The sequence below is a fragment of the Eleutherodactylus coqui genome, chromosome 5 (assembly GCF_035609145.1).
Source record: "Eleutherodactylus coqui strain aEleCoq1 chromosome 5, aEleCoq1.hap1, whole genome shotgun sequence".
NCBI lineage: Eukaryota > Metazoa > Chordata > Amphibia > Anura > Eleutherodactylidae > Eleutherodactylus > Eleutherodactylus coqui.
The window spans coordinates 32,502,624-32,523,557 of NC_089841.1; the positions used below are offsets into that span (position 1 = coordinate 32,502,624).

General features: G+C 48.4%; 1 protein-coding gene across 1 annotated transcript in view; it reads left to right on the forward strand.

The window, feature by feature from the left end:
• Positions 1–20,934, forward strand: part of LOC136628732 (zinc finger protein 850-like) — a 138,064-nt gene that overhangs the window by 34,247 nt on the left and 82,883 nt on the right. The window contains exons 2-4 of the mRNA XM_066604833.1: positions 13,950–14,038; positions 14,121–14,185; positions 14,349–14,451. Coding sequence (XP_066460930.1) covers positions 14,020–14,038; positions 14,121–14,185; positions 14,349–14,451 — 187 coding nt within the window. The 5' untranslated portion in view covers positions 13,950–14,019. The remainder of the gene's footprint in view (positions 1–13,949; positions 14,039–14,120; positions 14,186–14,348; positions 14,452–20,934) is intronic.

Sequence of the window (20,934 nt, forward strand, 5' to 3'; positions counted from 1 at the left end):
TGCCAGGTAGTAGTAGTAGGGTTTCCATGAGACTCTGCACCGCTGCACCATTCTTAATTGGCTGTCCTACTGAGATAACAAGCTGTCTGGCCTTCCATATTGGGCCGTAATCATGAGCTATGCCAAATGCATTTCAGGAGTCAGTGTAAAGAGTTGCCGTCTTACCTTCTACCACTCTACACGCCTCAGTGAGGGCCTTCGGTTCCGCTTCTTGCACTGGGGCATGCGGAGGCAGAGCTTCTGCGTTTAGGACATCTTGTTGTGTGACCTCTGCATATCCGGTTTGGAGTCATCAATCCTCACCCTGATACCATCTACAAAAGAAAACTCAAAATATGCATTGTTAACAGTGGGTTCCAATAACCGTTTTTTTTTTTTTGTTTTTTTTTTGGTATGAATTTTCTTGTTGCATCAATGCTAGACAATCATGCTGATATTCTATTTCAAATAGATCAGAATCTTGTTGCAAAAAATTAAAAAATAGCTGATCTGCAATACCTAGGTCACCTATGCCTCCCCCTCCCCCCTTTGAACCAGGACACTCAATTGGAAGAAGAGTAGCCGGGTTCAACAAGCCAGAGATTAAGTGCTTGGGTTGCACTTGTGTGCATATGCTCTGGATGTCATCACCATGCGGTAGGTGTCCACACAGACATCTCTTTGTATCTTTTCTTGACTGAAAAAGAGGGGTGTTTGCTGGAGGATGTATTTCACAGCAAAACCCCCATTGGAACCAAGTCTCCCACTTGTCCCCAACATATCTTGTGGAAAACTAAAGGGATACTGTTCAACCCAGGAGTGTGTACCCTGGTTTAAAACACATCATCATAGGGGGTACATTCAATTTCCCTATGTCTGTCTTGGGGGTGGCCAACAATTTGTCGGGGCAAATACATGAACCGGGTCCACCAAGAGAACAGTTAGTATACAAAATTTTTCTGAACTGGCACCTGAGGTCTTAACCTGTACCGATCCATCTGGTGGGAATTTGATAGATGCAGATAAGGCTTGTAAAATGTCAGCTCCAGTAACAGAGACATGAGTTACATCAGGGCAGAATAATCCACAAACATCTATCCATATTTGAAACGTGATATTCTTTAAGCAAATTCATTATTAATCTAATCCTACCTACAATGACCGGAAAACAAAAAACAAAACTTTTCCTGGCTGTCTATGATTCTCATCCCCTCCTTTGTGGACAGAGAGGGAGGGGATGAGGGATGACCCATTACGTACTTTTGCATCATCTAGCTCCACCCCTCTGAGTGTGGCTGTATACCTACTTCCTAATATGTTCATTCAAGGTTTGTAGTCCTCGGATACACATCACAAACAAGTAAAGTCTTATGCAGAGGGGAGGGGGAAAATTGCAGTCAATATCTGCATCACACATTTTACATTAATCACAGTGTGAACACGGGTCCAGTCTGCCCCGTCCCTCCTGTGGATATACATATATGTCTGTAGCCGTGTTATAAGCAGACATACATCAATTAAAAGACATTAAGGTGGGTGTTGTAATATTATAAATTACATGATTCTATTGAGATAATATTGAGGTGCCAATTAATATGGAAGAGTGCTATTTTTGACAAATTGTGTGAAAAAGTTTGCTGAGTGACTGAGATATTATCTCCTTATTTAATAAACTGTTAGATTAAACGTTGGTGTCTTTGGCACGCGTGTGCACCGATGCCATTTTAGCCCCCCTTCTCTTCTTCTGACTGACATTCAGGAAGATTCTAACGTCTAATATATATATATATATTTTACTATGTTGTAAATTTACGGTCACAGTTGTGATTACAATTGAATTACTATAGTTTAACTATTCCTTGCAGTTAATTAACATATGCCAGGTGCTTCTGGCAACGCAACATTTTTCTGCATTCCTTAATAGAGATAAGCGAGCACCAAAATGCTCGGGTGCTCGTTACTCGGGACGAAATTATTGCGATGCTCGAGGGTTCGTTTCGAGTAACGAACCCCATTGAAGTCAATGGGCGACCCGAGCATTTTTGTATTTTGCCGATGCTCGCTAAGGTTTTCATGTGTGAAAATCTGGGCAATTCAAGAAAGTGATGGGAACGACACAGCAACGGATAGGGCAGGCGAGGGGCTACGTGTTGGGCTGCATCTCAAGTTCACAGGTCCCACTATTAAGCCACAATAGCGGCAAGAGTGGGCCCCCCCCCCTCCCAAAAACTTTTACTTCTGAAAAGCCCTCATTAGCATGGCATACCTTTGCTAAGCACCACACTAGCTACAACAAAGCACAATCACTGCCTGGATGACACTCCGCTGCCACTTCTCCTGGGTTACATGCTGACCAACCGCCCCCCCCTCCCCCCCACAGCGCACACCAAAGTGTCCCTGCGCAGCCTTCAGCTGCCCTCATGCCACACCACCCTCATGTCTATTTAGAAGTGCGTCTGCCATGAGGAGGAACCGCAGGCACACACTGCAGAGGGGTTGGCACGGCTAGGCAGCGACCCTCTTTAAAAGGGGCGGGGCGATAGCCCACAATGCTGTACAGAAGCAATGAGAAATCCAATCCTGTGCCACCGCCATCAGGAGCTGCACACGTGGGCATAGCAATGGGGAACCTATGTGCCACACACTATTCATTCTGTAAAGGTGTCTGCATGCCCCAGTCAGACTGGTAATATGTACCTTAACAGTAACCGCGTTGGTGGTAATGTGGTGGTGACTGCGGACCTAGTAGCGCGGTTTTATTTTGTTGGTTTTCGGAATGTGGCCAGGATTAAGTGGGCCGTGGCGGGGGGATGGTGGGGGGGCTCTCTTGTAGTGTCGGTAAAGGTGAAATTCTTGGACTGCCACCAGACGAACCAATGCAAAGGCATTTGCCAAGAATGTTTTCCCTGTTGGAGGAGGAGGGGGATGTTTTTGAGGCACTACGTGTCCTCTCCACGTGTCCGTGGTTATATGCACCTTAACAGAAACCGCGTTGGTGGTAATGTGGTGGTGACTGCGGACCTAGTAGCGCGGTTTTATTTTGTTGGTTTTCGGAATGTGGCCAGGATTAAGTGGGCCGTGGCGGGGGGATGGAGGGGGGGCTCTCTTGTAGTGTCGGTAAAGGTGAAATTCTTGGACTGCCACCAGACGAACCAATGCAAAGGCATTTGCCAAGAATGTTTTCCCTGTTGGAGGAGGAGGGGGATGTTTTTGAGGCACTACGTGTACTCTCCACGTGTCCGTGGTTATATGCACCTTAACAGTAACCGCGTTGGTGGGAAATGGCCTCGCCGCCATCATGTCTTTGGGAAGCCTCTGTTTCCACACCCCAGAGACATACCATTAGCAGCGGTATAGGCAGAGCCCATAATTCGTAACATTTCAGCCGTAGCATTAGGACAGGCCCCACTAACATATCACAAGCAGCATTATAGCGGGAGCGCAGTCTTCGTTCCATGTCAGCAATAGTAGCACTCAATACAGGCCCCAGTAACAATTCCGAAGCAGCAGTATAGCGGGAGCGCAGTCTTCCTTCCATGTCAGCAATAGTAGCACTCAAAACAGGCCCCAGTAACAATTCCGAAGCAGCAGTATAGCGGGAGCGCAGTCTTCGTTCCATGTCAGCAATAGTAGCACTCAAGACAGGCCCCAGTAACAATTGCGAAGCAGCAGTATAGCGGGAGCGCAGTCTTCGTTCCATTTCAGTAATAGTAGCACTCAAGACAGGCCCCAGTAACAATTCCGAAGCAGCAGTATAGCGGGAGCGCAGTCTTCGTTCCATGTCAGCAATAGTAGCACTCAAGACAGGCCCCAGTAACAATTCTGAAGCAGCAGTATAGTGGGAGCGCAGTCTTAGTTCCATTTCAGTAGCTGCAGTATAGCCAAGGTCCAAGTTACATTTATGTAGCTAAAGTGTAGGCCAACCCCACACACACTTCTGTACCATGAGTGCAGGCGAAGAACATACAAATTGCTATGATTACACTGTAGGTGAGGGCCCCAAAAAATTGGTGTACCAACAGTACTAATGTACCTCAGTAAAAATTGGCCATGCCCAACCAAGATGGCAGGTGAAACCCATTAATCGCTTTGGTTAATGTGGCTTAAGTGGTAATTAGGCCTGGAGGCAGCCCAGTTTAACGAAAAATTGGTTCAAGTTAAAGTTCCAACGCTTTTAAGAGCATTGAAACATATAAAAATTGTTTAGAAAAATTAGATGAGTGAGCCTTGTGGCCCTAAGAAAAATTGCCCGTTCAGCGTGATTACGTGAGGTTTCAGGAGGAGGAGCAGGAGGAGGAGGAATATTAGACACAGATTGATGAAGCAGAAATGTCCCCGTTTTGGATGGTGAGAGAGAACGTAGCTTCCATCCGCGGGTGCAGCCTACGTATTGCTTACGTATCGCTGCTGTCCGCTGGTGGAGAAGAGAAGTCTGGGGAAATCCAGGCTTTGTTCATCTTGATGAGTGTTAGCCTGTCGGCACTGTCGGTTGACAGGCGGGTACGCTTATCTGTGATGATTCCCCCAGCCGCACTAAACACCCTCTCCGACAAGACGCTAGCCGCAGGACAAGCAAGCACCTCCAGGGCATACAGCGCTAGTTCAGGCCATGTGTCCAGCTTCGACACCCAGTAGTTGTAGGGGGCAGAGGCGTCACGGAGGACGGTCGTGCGATCGGCTACGTACTCCCTCACCATCCTTTTACAGTGCTCCCGCCGACTCAGCCTAGACTGGGGAGCGGTGACACAGTCTTGCTGGGGAGCCATAAAGCTGGCCAGCCCCTTAAAGGCTGTTGCACTGCCTCAGCTGTACATGCTGCTCGATCTACGCACCTCCCCTGCTACCTGGCCCTCGGAACTGCGCCTTCTGCCACTACCGCTGTCGGATGGGAATTTTACCATCAGCTTGTCCGCCAGGGTCCTGTGGTATAGCAACACTCTCGAACCCCTTTCCTCTTCGGGAATGAGACTGAGAAGGTTCTCCTTATAGCGTGGGTCGAGCAGTGTGTACACCCAGTAATCCGTAGTGGCCAGAATGCGTTGAATGCGAGGGTCACGAGAAAGGCATCCTAACATGAAGTCAGCCATGTGTGCCAGGGTACCTGTACGCAACACATGGCTGTCCGCACTAGGAAGATCACTTTCAGGATCCTCCTCCTCCTCCTCAGGCCATACACGCTGAAATGATGACAGGCAAGCAGCATGGGTACAGTCAGCAGTGGGCCAAGCTGTCTCTTCCCCCTCCTCCTCATCCTCCTCATGCTCCTCCTCCTCCTCCTGAACGCGCTGAGATATAGACAGGAGGGTGCTCTGACTATCCAGCGACATACTGTCTTCCCCCGGCTCTGTTTCCAAGCGCAAAGCGGCTGCCTTTATGGTTTGCAGGGAAGTTCTCAAGATGCATAGCAGAGGAATGGTGACGCTAATGATTGCAGCATCGCCGCTCACCACCTGGGTAGACTCCTCAAAGTTTCGAAGGACCTGGCAGATGTCTGCCAACCAGGCCCACTCTTCTGAAAAGAATTGAGGAGGCTGACTCCCACTGCGCCGCCCATGTTGGAGTTGGTATTCCACTATTGCTCTACGCTGCTCATAGAGCCTAGCCAACATGTGGAGCGTAGAGTTCCACCGTGTGGGCACGTCGCACAGCAGTCGGTGCACTGGCAGATTAAAGCGATGTTGCAGGGTGCGCAGGGTGGCAGCGTCCGTGTGGGACTTGCGGAAATGTGCACAGAGCCGGCGCACCTTTACGAGCAGGTCTGCCAAGCGTGGGTAGCTTTTCAGAAAGCGCTGAACCACCAAATTAAAGACGTGGGCCAGGCATGGCACGTGCGTGAGGCTGCCGAGCTGCAGAGCCGCCACCAGGTTACGGCCGTTGTCACACACGACCATGCCCGGTTGGAGGCTCAGCGGCGCAAGCCAACGGTCGGTCTGCTCTATCAGACCCTGCAGCAGTTCGTGGGCCGTGTGCCTCCTATCTCCTAAGCTGAGTAGTATAAGCACGGCCTGCTGACGCTTGCCCACCGCTGTGCTGCCACGCCGCGCGACACCGACTGCTGGCGACGTCCTGCTGCTGCTGACACATCTAGATTGCGAGACAGAGGTTGAGGAGGAGGAGGAGGAGGAGGCTGCTTTAGTGGAAGAAGCATACACCGCCGAACATACCACCACCGAGCTGGGGCCCGTAATTCTGGGGGTGGGTAGGACGTGAGCGGTCCCAGGCTCTGACTCTGTCCCAGCCTCCACTAAATTCACCCAATGTGCCGTCAGGGAGATGTAGTGGCCCTGCCCGCCTGTGCTTGTCCACGTGTCCGTAGTTAAGTGGACCTTGCCACTAACCGCATTGGTGAGGGCGCGTACAATGTTGCGGGAGACGTGGTCGTGCAGGGCTGGGACGGCACATCGGGAAAAGTAGTGGCGACTGGGAACTGAGTAGCGCGGGGCCGCCGCCGCCATCATAGCTTTGAAGGACTCAGTTTCCACAACCCTATACGGCAGCATCTCAAGGCTGATAAATTTGGCTATGTGGACGGTTAACGATTGAGCGTGCGGGTGCGTGGCGGCGTACTTGCGCTTCCGCTCAAAGACTTGCGCTAGCGACGGCTGGACGGTGCGGTGCGAGACATTGCTGGATTGGGCCGAGGACAGCGGAGGTGAGGGTGTGGGTGAAGGCCATGAGACGGTCGTGCCTGTGTCCTGAGAGGGGGGTTGGATCTCAGTGGCAGGTTGGGGCACAGGGGGAGAGGCAGCGGTGCAAACCGGAGGCGGTGAACGGCCTTCGTCCCACCTTGTGGGGTGCTTGGCCATCATATGTCTGCGCATGCTGGTGGTGGTCAGGCTGTTGGTGGTGGCTCCCCGGCTGATCTTGGCGCGACAAAGGTTGCACACCACTGTTCGTCGGTCGTCAGGCGTCTCTGTGAAAAACTGCCAGACCTTAGAGCACCTCGGCCTCTGCAGGGTGGCATGGCGCGAGGGGGCGCTTTGGGAAACACTTGGTGGATTATTCGGTCTGGCCCTGCCTCTACCCCTGGCCACCGCACTGCCTCTTGCAACCTGCCCTGCTGCTGCCCGTGCCTCCCCCTCTAAAGACCTGTCCTGTGTAGGCGTTGCACACCAGGTGGGGTCAGTCACCTCATCGTCCTGCTGCTCTTCCTCCGAATCCTCTGTGCGCTGCTCCCTCGGACTTACTGCCCTTACTACTACCTCACTGCAAGAGAACTGTGTCTCATCGTCATCGTCCTCCTCACCCACTGAAAGGTCTTGAGACAGTTGCCGGAAGTCCCCAGCCTCATCCCCCGGACCCCGGGAACTTTCCAATGGTTGGGCATCAGTGACGATAAACTCCTCTGGTGGGAGAGGAACCACTGCTGCACAATCTGAGCAGGGGCCCGAGAACAGTTCCTGGGAGTGTTCCTGCTCCTGAGCAGGTGTCATTGTAGTGGAGTGAGGAGGCTGGGAGGAAGGAGGAGCAGCAGACAGAGGATTCGGATTTGCAGCACTGGACGGCGCAGAACTCTGGGTGGATGATAGCTTGCTCGAAGCACTTTCTGCCATCCAGGACAGGACCTGCTCACACTGCTCATTTTCTAATAAAGGTCTCCCGCGTCGACCCATTAATTGGGCGATGAATGTGGGGACGCCAGAAACGTGCCTCTCTCCTAATCGCGCAGCAGTCGGCTGCGACACACCTGGATCAGGAGCTCGGCCTGTGCCCACACCCTCACTTGGCCCTCCGCGTCCTCGGCCGCGTCCACGTCCTCTAGGCCTACCCCTACCCCTCAGCATGCTGTATTACCAGTGATTTGATTTCCCAGGCAGGAAATAAATTGGCGCAAGCCTGCAGGCCAAATATAATTTTTTCGCTTTTTTGCAAAGGGAGGGCCCCACTGCGGATATTCAATGAACAATACGTTTAATAACTGTGGTGTGGCCCTGAAAAAGTGTCACACAACTTTAGTGTAGCAGAGTTATTAACTCTGGCAGAGCAGGTATTTGCCAGTCAGGAAAGACAATGGCGCAAGCCTGCAGTAAACCGTAGCTGGTTGCGTTTGATTTTTGTACGTTCTCCACGCAGCACACACGTACACGGAGACCTTAGGACTGACACAGGCAGCCCAAATATAATTTTTTCGCAAATTTGCAAAGGGAAGACCCCACTGCGTGTATTCAATGAACAATAACTGTGTTATGGCCCTGCCTACACAATTCTGTCCCTGTAGTATCAATGGAGGGTGCAATGCTCTGCACAGACGATTTTTTGAAAAAAAAAAATATGCAACACTGCTAACAGCAGCCAGCACAGTACTGCACACGGTTAAATTTGGCCCTAGAAAGGACTGTTGAGGTTCTTGAAGGCTACACTCACTCCTAACACTCTCCCTGCCTAAGCACCACTTCTGTCCCTAATACCGGGTGCAATGCTCTGCACTGCCGATTTTGAGAAAAAAAAAAAAAAAATCCACTGCTAACAGCAGCCTGCACACACGTAGATGTGGCCCTAAGAAGGACCGTTGGGGTTCTTGAAGCCTACACTCACTACAAACACTCTCCCTACAGCAACTCTTATAGAACAGCACTTTCCCTCACTAACTCACACGGCATCTGAGCCGAGCCGCGGGAGGGGCCGACTTTTATACTCGGGTGACATCTGATCGCCCCAGCCACTCACAGCAGGGGGGTGGTATAGGGCTTGAACGTCACAGGGGGAAGTTGTAATGCCTTCCCTGTCTTTCAATTGGCCAGAAAAGCGCGCTAACGTCTCAGAGAGGAAAGTGAAAGTAACCGGAACACCGCGTGGTACTCGTTACGAGTAACGAGCATCCCGAACACCCTAATATTCGCACGAATATCAAGCTCGGACGAGTACGTTCGCTCATCTCTATTCCTTAACCCTCATATTCTTAAAAAGCCCCCATAGGATGTGAGTGGCATATAACTTTTTTTACACTTGTATGAAGGACGTACAACAAAGATTAGACTGCATAACATCAAGACATACAAACATCAAGACAAACAGTAGTTATTATTTGTCACAGACTCTCCATGAACTTGCTTCCTACTCCACCTGTTCTAACAATTTAGTTGATCACTTGAACGTCCATCTGTGACTTTAGACACCAAAAAAACGTACCTTAAAACTTCTAAGACCGTATAATTCATTACATTCATTATAACCTTTTTTATTATTATTAAAAGCAACAGAGCTACTTCCTAAATCAAGAAAGGAGGAAGTAAGGGGGGGGGGGGTCTAAGACCGCAGCTTCGAGCAAGAAGCCTTTCTCTCTCACTAAAAAAACTCGATTAACCCTTGTATACATTCACATACATCCATATCTATCTAACTAGTATCATACACATACTTTTACTATATATCTATAGGTGGCACATTTACACTCTTACACTATATATATATCTCTTGTCACATATCGATTCTCTCTGTTTGCCGCCAACGGGCACAATGTATCACATCTGTTCTAGGGGCGTGAAAATTAACACAGTATTGTACAGAGCGCGGATTCTGTTGACCACAATGGTGACATGTCCAGGATTCAGAACAATCGCTATTATGGGGCGTTGTCCGCTCATTTACAGTTACTTTATCAGGCAAATAATACATATACATATTTAACTTTCCCTAACTGTCCCTCAACTCTTCTTCTACCCAACCCTCCTTTGCAATGGCGGCCGCCGTTTTTCCCCACATTTCAGCACTTTCTAATAAACCTGCATCTTTCAGGGCACCTCTTTTAGTCCTAAGAACCTCTTCCCAGTTGCTGTATTGCAATCTACCATGTGCATCCATGTCACACATTTTCATAAGTCTTCTTACTTTTCACAAAATGAGACCCTTGTCTCTCTGACACCAATTCATCCGCTCGACGGTGGCCCTTAAGGGGCTCCGTCTTCCTTAACAAGGTCTTAAGCATAACAAAACAAGACACAACAACAAAGAGATTCCACAGAATGTACTCCTCTTCTCCAAATTATCAGCTCTGTATATATATAGCAAAATAACCGAGGACCTCTCCTCCTATGGAACCCGTCCCCACAGAATCAATCCCTCTAATCTAAATTGTCTGCCCTTGCACGTCTCACAGAGTACTTCTTCAAATCTAAATTATCTGCTTTTTTACAACAGGGTAACTGAGGACTTCTGCTTCTGTGAGACTAGTATATGGTAAGACAACCGAGGGCTCCTCTTTCTGTGTGAGACAAAAACCTCTGCAGACATATCAAACCATTCCCGCTACTGCTGAAACACTACAAGTTTCACAGTACAAAGTGACTATAGACTAGCCCCTAGGTGGGTGATTGATGCGCTTATCACGGTCAGTGGTCCTTTCCGGCGACCCCTGGGGCTTGCGAGCCACCGTGTGAAGCTCTAACCCAGCCCGTCCGGTCACAGAGCACAGATAGCCCCTCCCGCTGCAAGTCTCAAAGCGTAAAACTCAACACAGAAAATATGTTGGTCTTACCTTGAGTTTAGAGGTGATCAGTCTCGGTTGCAGCAGGGTGGATTCTCCGTGTAGCGGATCCGAACGGTCCGGGCTTTTGGGGGCCCCCCAAGGGCCAAAATAGCCAGAATAACACGTTGGGCGCCAATTGTCAGGGTAATAAATCAGTACAGCATCAATCAAATCCCACCCTAAGATCCCGTGGTCGACGGTAAGGAAAAACACCACACACAGGTCTGGTATGCTTCCCTGTACGGGAGTAATGGCGAGTGACTTTACTGGCTTACACAGGGTTTTATCCCCTCCTGTTGCAACACAAAGCATATAGCATCTCATTGGTCCAGATATATATAGCATTATCATATATGTCCATAATACTGTCCACAGCAAAAATTAATTAGACAGGCAGCTGTATCAATCACATGTTCCTTAGTCGCACCAGACACTTCTCTTTTTTTCTTCAGACAAGATGTTGCAACTTCCTTAAACTGCCAAGCTAATCGCCGTTGCATCTTGTTCCTTTTTGTAATTCCCAAGACAGTCTTCTTCGCCTTGCAAAAGCTCTTTGTCATATCTGATATGATTTTTTAAGGATGCATATTACGTATTTGAATATTTAAGTTTTTTTTTCACAAAACATTGCATAAAATTTGCACGCAGGTATAAAGATATAAAAAGAAAACATATAGCAATATATACACGTGCCCTCACACTAGGTTATATTCACCCTTGGTGTGAGCAAACCTGCTCTAGCTATTGATCGTGCTTTACCAGAAGGAAATGAAATCAACTCAGATGGGTACACCATTGCAAAAATTTTTTGACACATCTCAATAAGTCTCAGATCAACTTGTTCATTATTGACGATATGTCACTCTCTGATAATCTGGCTCATTGTAGGGATTCCAGCATACTTCGTGGATGATCACTATTAAACAGGAGTAAGTTGTTTCGGTCCATAGGCTTACAAAAGGGGTCCGTATCTAAGTTGTTTCATTCTTGACTATAAGTATGTCAAGGAATTGAATTTTATCAGTTGAATACATCAACATAAATTTCAACTCAGAAAGAATATTGTTTAGTTCGTCATGGAAGATAAGTAAATCATCATGCGAACTATTCCATAAAACAAAGACATCGTCAATATATCTCCACCATCTCAGGACCTTATGCCAGGATGGGGAGGTATAAATATATGTCCTCTCGATGTAATTCATAAAGACATTGGCATAAGTTGGGGCTATATTGGAGCCCATCATGGTCCCTCGACATTGGTCGTAGAACGTACCACAGAAGACAAAAAAGTTATTTTGTAGTATAAACTCCAGCAGGTCAGGATCAATTACATACAGTCATTGGACAATTATGAGGAAATTAAACGACCCAGTACAGCCCCAAGGCACTTCATGTATGTAATATTTTTATAAAGAGAGACTACATAGTGTGACAAGTATCATATTGTCACATACCATGATATACTGTAGCATTAGATGTAAGATTATGCATCTAAGACAAATTTTCTCAAGACACGATGCAAAAAACGAGAAGGCTTGTTGAATAAAGAGCCCTCACCCGAAATGATTGGTCTACCCTGAGGGGTTCTCAAGGCTCTTGTGTATTTTTGCATTGTCTAAGAGTCCAGTGCTGGTCTGTGTTTCCAGTAAACAAGATCCTAAAACACCTGATTGAGAATGAATGGAAACAGGCAGAGTAGAGGGTCTCTGTACCAAGGGAATTCAGAGAGAGGCTATTATTTGCCCCTGAAGATATAGACGCATATGACATCACTCCTAAAGTGGACATACAAGTTGCCAATGTGCTGAAGAGAACCTCATTACCGTTTGAGGATTCCTCACAGCTAAGGGATCCGATGGATAGCAAAGTGGAAAACCTGATGAAAAGGTCTTGGGAAGCATGTTCCTTTAGTCTTCAAACAAATGTTGCAGCATCACATTTTTGGTCCAGCACTGGATAAATTACTGGAGAACGCTGCAGATAAGAACAAAGGGTTTCCTATGGAAAGACATTATAAAAGACCATTTAAAGCCCGCTCATCTCCTAAAGAATATAGGGGAAAAGGAAAGACTGGACGATGGTCGTACCCCAAGGGAGGCAAGGGTGAGGGGTGACCTCCTACCCCCACAAAGTCCGACCCAAACCTAGGTCAGGTGGGGGGTAGGCTGTCCAGCTTTGGTAGTCAGTGGAGCGAGATCATCACTAACCCTTGGGCACTACAGGTCATAGAGAGTGGGTACAAAATTAAATTTTCTTCACAACCCCCTAGAAGATTCCGGGTTACCCCTGTTCAGTCAGCATTTCTTCAACACCGTCCTACCCAGGTGATATACAAGACCTACTAATGATGGGGGCCATAACTCGAGTAGCCACAGACGAAAATGGGCAGGGATTTTGCTATCCCCTATTTCTGGTCAAGAAATCCAATGGGTCTTATAGGATGATAATAAATTTAAAGGGGCTGAATAAATTCATCATACATAAGAAATTTAAAATGGAGACAATAAAATCTACCATTCCCCTAATTAGTAAGGATAACGTAATGTGCACCATCGATCTGAAAGATGCATATTACCACATTCCGATCCATCCATTTTACCAAAAAATCCTCTGATTTGCCATATACTCTAATAACATAGCCTGCCATTTTCAATTTACCTGTCTTCCTTTTGGGATTTCCTCAGCTCCTAGGATTTTTTCTAAGGTTGTTCTGGAGATGGAAGCCTATTGGCGTAATAGAGGTATTACCATCGTACCTTATCTGGAAGATATTCTGCTGAAAGTAGAAACTCCTAATCAGATTCCTTGGGTTGGCTGGTTAACAGAGAAAACTTTAGTCTTTTCCCATAACAAAAGAAAAAAATCTTGGGTGTCATCTTTGACTCACTCCCAGTGCTCATCTCTCCCATCAGACAGAAAACAACACATTTTGAAATTTGTTAATTCCTTTTATAAAAAGACTCAGGTCTTGATTACAGACGCCATGAAATTTTTGGGGCGAATGACGTCATGTATAAATATACCCTGGGTTCAACTGCATAGCCGATGCTTACAGTCCCTTATTTTGAAGAAGTGGGATAAACACCAATCCTCTTTAGACAAGAAAATTGGGATACCAGCTCAGGTTAAGAAATCACTACAATGGTGGATGTCCCCTAATAACCTCGCTTGACCCACATCATGGGTACAAGACCGACACGTGCTGCTTACAACTAATGCAAGTAAAACCGGTTGGCGAGCGCATATACAGGGAAAAATGCCCAGGGTTCATGGGACTTCCACATGAGAGCCCAGTCTTCCAACTTTAGAGAACTATGAGCAGTCTGGGAGGCTTTATGTAGTATGGTGTCACACTTTAAAGGGAAACATGTTAAGGTCTTTTTGGACAATATAACTACTGTATCCCTTATTCGCCATCAGGGGGGCACAAGTAATTCACGACTAGAATGTTTAGTGGACAAAATTCTGTTCTGGGCAGAACATCTCACCCTGTTTCTCACAGCTTTCCACATAAAAGGAGCAAAGAACACTGTGGCCGACTACCTGAGCAGGAAAAGGATAGACCCAGGAGAATGTTCACTTCACCCTCAGGTAATAAACAGGACTAAATACACTGGGACTTTATTATCTGTATGTAAAGAATGACTTTACTGTCTGTCTATGTTTCCTCCAGTTCAATCCAGTAAGAGAAGCCCACCAGAGAGATGTTCCCGTCCTCTTCTTCCACAGGACCATCAGGTAGATGGAGATGCCCCTCTGATCTGTAGAAGGCTGTGAAGCTCTTGTCTTCAGTCTTATTAGATGTCTTCTACATGATAATTAATGATCTTTTCTGGTCATGTAAAACCTTCCACACGACTTCTCCAACCGTCTGCTGACTTTTACAATATTTGTCTCACAGCTTTTGTATCTGGATGAAGATCTGACCAATATTAATACTACAGAGACAAATGTGAGGGCCGATCAGCAGTGTAAAGAGGGGATTCCTCCAGGTATCCGCCCAGGTGAGTAGTAACCACTAAATACAGCAGAGGAGTCACAGATTCTCCTAAGTCAGCAGCTGCAGATAGTTATGTAGACTGATAATCTCTGTGATCTGTCAGTTTCCGTTGGATGTTCCCCCATTCAGTCAAAGTACAAACTAAATGTGGATGACATGTGATACCGTTATAGGTGATAATACACGATGGGCATCTATGATATGAGTGTAAAATCCATCTGTAGTGTGGATATAAAATATATCTATGTGAACGAGGCCGATTACTTCACTGCTGCCAGTACTATTGAGAGAAGAGATCTTCCACTTTTAGAACTAAGGAATAGAGATGAGCGAGCACCAAAATGCTTGGGTGCTCGAGTCGAACTTTCCGCGATGCTCGAGAGTTCATTTCGAGTAACGAACCCCTTTGAAGTCAATGGGTGACTCGAGCATTTTTGTATATGACCGATGCTCACTAAGGTTTTCATTTGTGCAAATCTGCAAAACCTACGAAAGTGATGGAAATGACACAGATATGGATAGGGCAGGGCTGCATCTCTAGTTCCCAGGTCTCACTATTAAGCCACAATAGCGGCAAGAATGCCCCCCCCCCCTAACAATTTTTACTTCAGACAAACCCTCATTAGCAAGGCACACCTTTGCTAAGCACCACACTACCTCCAACCAAGCACTGCCTGCGGGACACACCGCTGCCTCTTCTCCTGGGTTACATGCTGCTAACCCCCCCACCCCGCGCGCGCGCACGACCCTGTGTGCGCAGCACACACAAAAGTTTCCCTGCGCAACCTTCAGCTCTTCAGCTGCCCTCATGCCACACGCTGACTGCATAGCCACACCACCCTCATGTCTATTTATAAGTGCGTCTGTGATGAGGAGGAACCGGAAGCACACACTGCAGAGGGTTGGCAGGGCCAGGCAGCAACCCTCTATAAAAGGGGCGGGGCGATAGCCCACAATGCTGTAGAGCATCAATGAGAAATTGACATTCAATCTTCATTCCAATCCTGTGCCACCTCCGTCAGGAGCTGCTAACGTGGGCTTGAGTTACATAGCAATGGGGAATCCATGTGCCCACACAGTATTCATTCTGTCTAGGTGTCGCATAGCTCAATCCACACTGCAAGGGGAAAGCCGTCAGCGCTCTGCCCCCTACCCAAGTCAGTCAGTGTCTTTGTGCCAGACAGGTCAAACACCGCGATGGGAACTAAGTGTGCACCAACAGCATAGGTGGGTCCTAGGCAACCCAAGACATGAACAAAAAATTGATCTGAGCGGCCAAACATGGCAGACTTGCACCGCGCCCACGACATAGGCCTCGGCCCACAGCTTCAGCAATCGTTGGCAGGAAGCGGACTTCGATGCTAGTTCATCTGTGACGGGCTCATTAAATCAGTTAGCTTTCCTTTCACCGCTCCAATGACTGGATTAGCAAAAAAAAGCTCCACAGCCCCAACCTGGCATCCTTGCACTTCCCTCGGGACATAGGCCTCAGCCCACACCCTCAGCAAACGCAGGCATGAACTGGACTTCGATGCTAGTTCATCTGCGACGGGCTCAGGAAATCAGTTATATTTCCTTTCACCGCTCCAATGACTGGATTAGACACGGAAAAGTTGCACAGCCCCAACCTGGCGCAGTTGCAGTTCCCCCGGGACATAGGCCTCGGCCAACAGCTTCAGCAATCGTAGGCAGGAAGCGGACTTTCACTGCACCCAGGACATAGGCCTCTGCACAAACCCTCAGCAATCGCGGGCCTAGAGCGGACTCTAATGCTAGCGTAGCTGTGACCATCTCATTAGCGCTGTATCGCTCCTCTTGTTTGTCCCAATGCAGTGCCCCGGATAGCTGAGGTAACGTGAGATAAAGTACAGGTTGGCTTCGGCGAACACTGCATGCCCTCATCAGGCTGGGTTTTTTTACAGTCACAGGTAGGTACAACTCCGCTATGGGAAGTCTGTGTGGACCCACAGCATGGGTGGGTCCCTGGAACCCACCGACGGTACATAAATAAATCCCATTGCAGTGCCCCGGATAGCTGAGCAAACGTCAGATAAAATACAGGTTGGCTTCGGCCCACACTGCATGCCCTAGTCAGTCTGGCCTTTTTTCATAGTCACAGGCAGGTACAACTCCGCTATGGGAAGTCTGTGTGCACCCACAGCATGGGTGGCTCCCTGGAACCCACCGACGGTACATAAATAAATCCCATTGCAGTGCCCCGGATAGCTGAGAAAACGTCAGATAAAATACAGGTTGGCTTCGGTCCACACTGCATGCCCTAGTCAGTCTGGCCTTTTTTCATAGTCCCAGGCAGGTACAACTCCGCTATGGGTAGTCTGTGTGCACCCATAGCATGGGTGGGTCCCTGGAACCCACCGACGGTACATAAATAAATCCCATTGCAGTGCCTCGGATAGCTGAGCAACCGTCAGATAAAATACAGGTTGGCTTGGGCCCACACTGCATGCCCTAGTCAGTCTGGCCTTTTTTCATAGTCACAGGCAGGTATAACTCCGCTATGGGAAGTCTGTGTGGAGCCACAGCATGGGTGGGTCTCAGGAAGCCATTAACGGTACATAAATAAATCCCATTGCAGTGCCCCGGATAGCTGAGCTAATGTGAGATAAAGTACAGGTTGGCTTCGGCCCATACTGCATGCCCTAGTAAGGCTGTTTTTTTTGGGAAGGGCAGATACATAGAACACCGCGATGGGAAAACTTAGTGCACCCATACTATGCACAGACCCCTGTAATATTCCTGTTGCAAAGGTATAAGCTGACCCCACTAACAGTTATGTTGCAGAAGTCTTGGTAGACCCCAGTAACATTTCTGTAGTTACAGTATAGACAGACCCCAGTAACATTTCCGTAGCAGCAGTATAGGCAGAGCTCAGTAACATTTCTGTAGCTGAAGTATAGGCAGACCCCTGTAATGTTAATGCAGTTACGCTCCTCTCCTTTGGCCAGTTTCTCCAATAACTGTGGTAACACCAGAGAAAATACATGATGCGCATTGCTGATCCACTGACCCCAAGCGGGAGGAGGAGGTGGCATTACAAGGCCAAGACAGCATGACCAGGACCCGCTATAGTCTGTGTGGGAAGCACATTAGCGGGCCCAGGGTCAGGCTCTGTTCCGCGCCTCCACCTTGAATTTTGCCTCCATGGGCATAATCAAACCTTCTGATACGACTAAGAGCCAATGGACAAGAGTAAAGCCACAGAACAAAAGTGGAAGCGACAACAGCAATGTGGAAAAGCTAGTATTTTCTGAGACAAGAGGGGCATTTGATAGCAATGAAAAGGACATTCTAGGTGCTAAAAGTCTGAACTCCTCCTCATCTCAATCAGAAATATGGAAAGGCTTCATTCATATGTTTTCTGTTGACCATTTCAAAGTGTTAGCAATGCATGTTTCTGGCTATACCACTCATCTTTGTCAGGAATTACCAAAGATGATCACAAGTAAAGGCCTCATCAATCAGTCCAAAATCAGTCCAGCCTGCTTCCACCAAGGATATGTGCCTGCTGCTACTCTGTCCCCAGCCCTGCAGCGATGCTGTGTTCTATAGTCAGCTCTATTCCTACCTCAGCTGTACACTAAAATATGTAATTATTATCAGTACAAACAAGATGGAAGCCACTATTGCTCTACCGGTCGGCTGAATGCTTCAGCTAGGAATAATCGAATACAACCCCGTTGTATTTAGTTGGTTTTCAAAACTGTGGCCAGAATTAAGAAGGACGGCCGGGGGCATTCCTATTGTGCCGTTTTAGGTGAAATTCTTGAACCGCCACAAGACGGACCAAAGCTAAACCATTTGCCAAGAATGTTTTCATTGTTGGAGGAGGAGGAGGGGGAGGGTTTAGAGGAGGTGGCATAGACCGTCGCAGACACCAGAACCGAGGAAGGACCCGCTATTCTGAGTGTGGGTAGGACGTGTGCGGTCCCAGGCTCTGACTCGGTCCCAGCCTTCACCAAATTCACCCAATGGGCCGTCAGGGAGATATAGTGGCCCTGCCCGCAAGTACTTGTCCATGTGTCCGTGGTTAAATGGACCTTCCCAGTAACCGCGTTGGTGAGGGCACGATTGATGTTGCGGGAGACGTGCTGCTATAGGACTGGGACAGCCAACCAGGAAAAATAGAGGCGATGGGGGACCGAGTAGCGTGGGACCACCACCATCATGTTTTTAGAAAGCCTCCGTTTCCACAAGCCTGTACGGCAGCATCTCCAGGCTGATCAGTTTGGAAATGTGCACATTTAATGCTTGAGCGTGCGGGTGCATGGCGGTGTATTTGCGCTTGGGCTCCAACGTTTTCGCTAGCGACATCTGGACGCTGCGCTGAGAGACATTGCTGGATGGGGCCGAGGACAGCGGAGGTGAGGGTGTGGGTGCAGGCCGGGAGATGCTCGTGCCTGTGTCCTGAGAGTGGGGTTGGATCTGAGTGGCAGGTTGGGGCACAGGGGGAAATGCAGTGGTGCAACCCGGAGGCGGTGAACGGCCTTCGTCCCACCTTGTGGGGTGATTGGCCATCATATGCCTGCGCATGCTGGTGGTGGTGAGGCTGGTAGTGGTGGCTCCCTGGCTGATCTTGGCGCGACAAACGTTGCACATCACTGTTCGTAGGTCGTCCGCGCTCTCAGTGAAAAACTGCCACACCTTTGAGCACCTTGGCCTCTGCACAGTGTCTTGGCATGAGGGGGTGCTTTGGGAAACAGTTGGGGGATTATTCACTCTGGCCCTGCCTCTACCCCTGGCCACCCAACTGCCTCTTCCAACCTGTTCTGCTGCTGCACTTGCCTTCCCTTCTGAAGACCTGTCCTCAGTTGGCTTATCAAACCAGGTGGGGTCAGTCACCTCATCGTCCTGCTGCTCTTCCTCCGAATTCTCTGTGCACTCCTCCCTCGGACTTACTGCCCTTACTACTGCCTCACTGATAGACAACTGTGTCTCATCATCATCATCGACCTCCTCAGCTACTGAAAGCTCTTGAGACAGTTGCCGGAAGTCCCCAGGCTCATCACCCGGACCCCGGGAACTTTCCAAAGATTGGGCATCGGTCACGACAAACTTCTCAGGTGGGAGAGGAACCATTTTTTCCCAATCAGAGCAGGGTCCCGAGAACAGTTCCTGGGAGTCTGCCTGCTCATCAGAATGTGTCATTTTCATGGAGTGAGGAGGCTGCGAGGAAGGAGGAGCAGCAGCGAGAGGATTCAGAGTTGCAGCAGTGGATGGCGTAGAAGACAGGTTGCTGGAGACATTGCTGGATGCACTTTCTGCCATCCACGACAGGACTTGCACACACCTCATTTTGTAATAAAGGTCTATGACGTGGACCCAAAAATTGTGATATGAAGCTGGGGACCCCAGAAACTTTCCTCTCTCCAAATCCCGCAGCAGCCGGCAGCGATTCACCTGGACCAGGAACTCGGCCTATGCCCACACCCTCACTTGGATCTCCGCGTCCTCGTCTGCGTCCTCTAGCCCTACCCCTACCCCTCAGCATGGTGGATTACGAATAGAGCAGACACAGAGCGGTGTAAAAATTTTTGTGAATTATTGGCATGCAGTTGAAGGCAGACAGCGCTTATGTTACACAAACTGCAGCCTGAAATAAATTATATAGAAGGCTGCAAGCAGGCCTAGCTGTGCAATATGCAATAGTGATGCACCTGAACTCCCAGCAGCCACGCAGTGAAATGCAGATGGTCACAGCTAGCAGTAAGAAGGATTTTTTTTTTTGAAATGCAATGCAGGCTATATAGCGTGTATGTGACTTTCCCTCTATCAGGGGCTGTCGACGTACACTGTGCGTGCAGTTGACGTCAGACAGAGAGCGGTGTAAAACATTTTTGAATTATTGGCGTGCAGTTGGAGGGAGACAGCACTTATATTACGCAAACTGCAGCCAGAAAAAAACTATACGGAAGTCTGCAAGCAGGCCTAGCTGTGCAATAGTGAGGTACTAAAACTCCCAGCAGCCACGGAGTTAAATGCACACAGTCACTGGTAGCCATAAGGAGGACCGTTGGGGTTCTTGTAGACAGGATTCCACACTACCACTGTCCCTGCCTCCACACCACTCTCCCTATACTATGTAGTACAGACTGCAGCCTGAGAACGATATAGCCTGCACGCCCGATATAAAAAATAAAAAAAAATGAGCAAGACTGCTACCAGCAGCCAAAACAGTAATCCACTAGGTCAGATGTGGCCCTAAGAAGGACCGTTGGCGTTCTTGGAGACGCCAACACTCTCAGTATAGCACCAGCAGCACCCTCTCTAATCTCTGCCAGCATGTGTCTGAGGCGAGCAGCAGGCGGGACTGATTTAAATACTCGGCGGTCACTTGATCTCACCAGCCACTCACTGCAGGGGGGTGGGATAGGGCTGGAACGTCACAGGAGGAAGTTGTAATGCCTTGCCTGCATGTCTATTGGCCAGAAAATGGCACAAAACTTTCAGGGAAGGAAATTAAATTGAC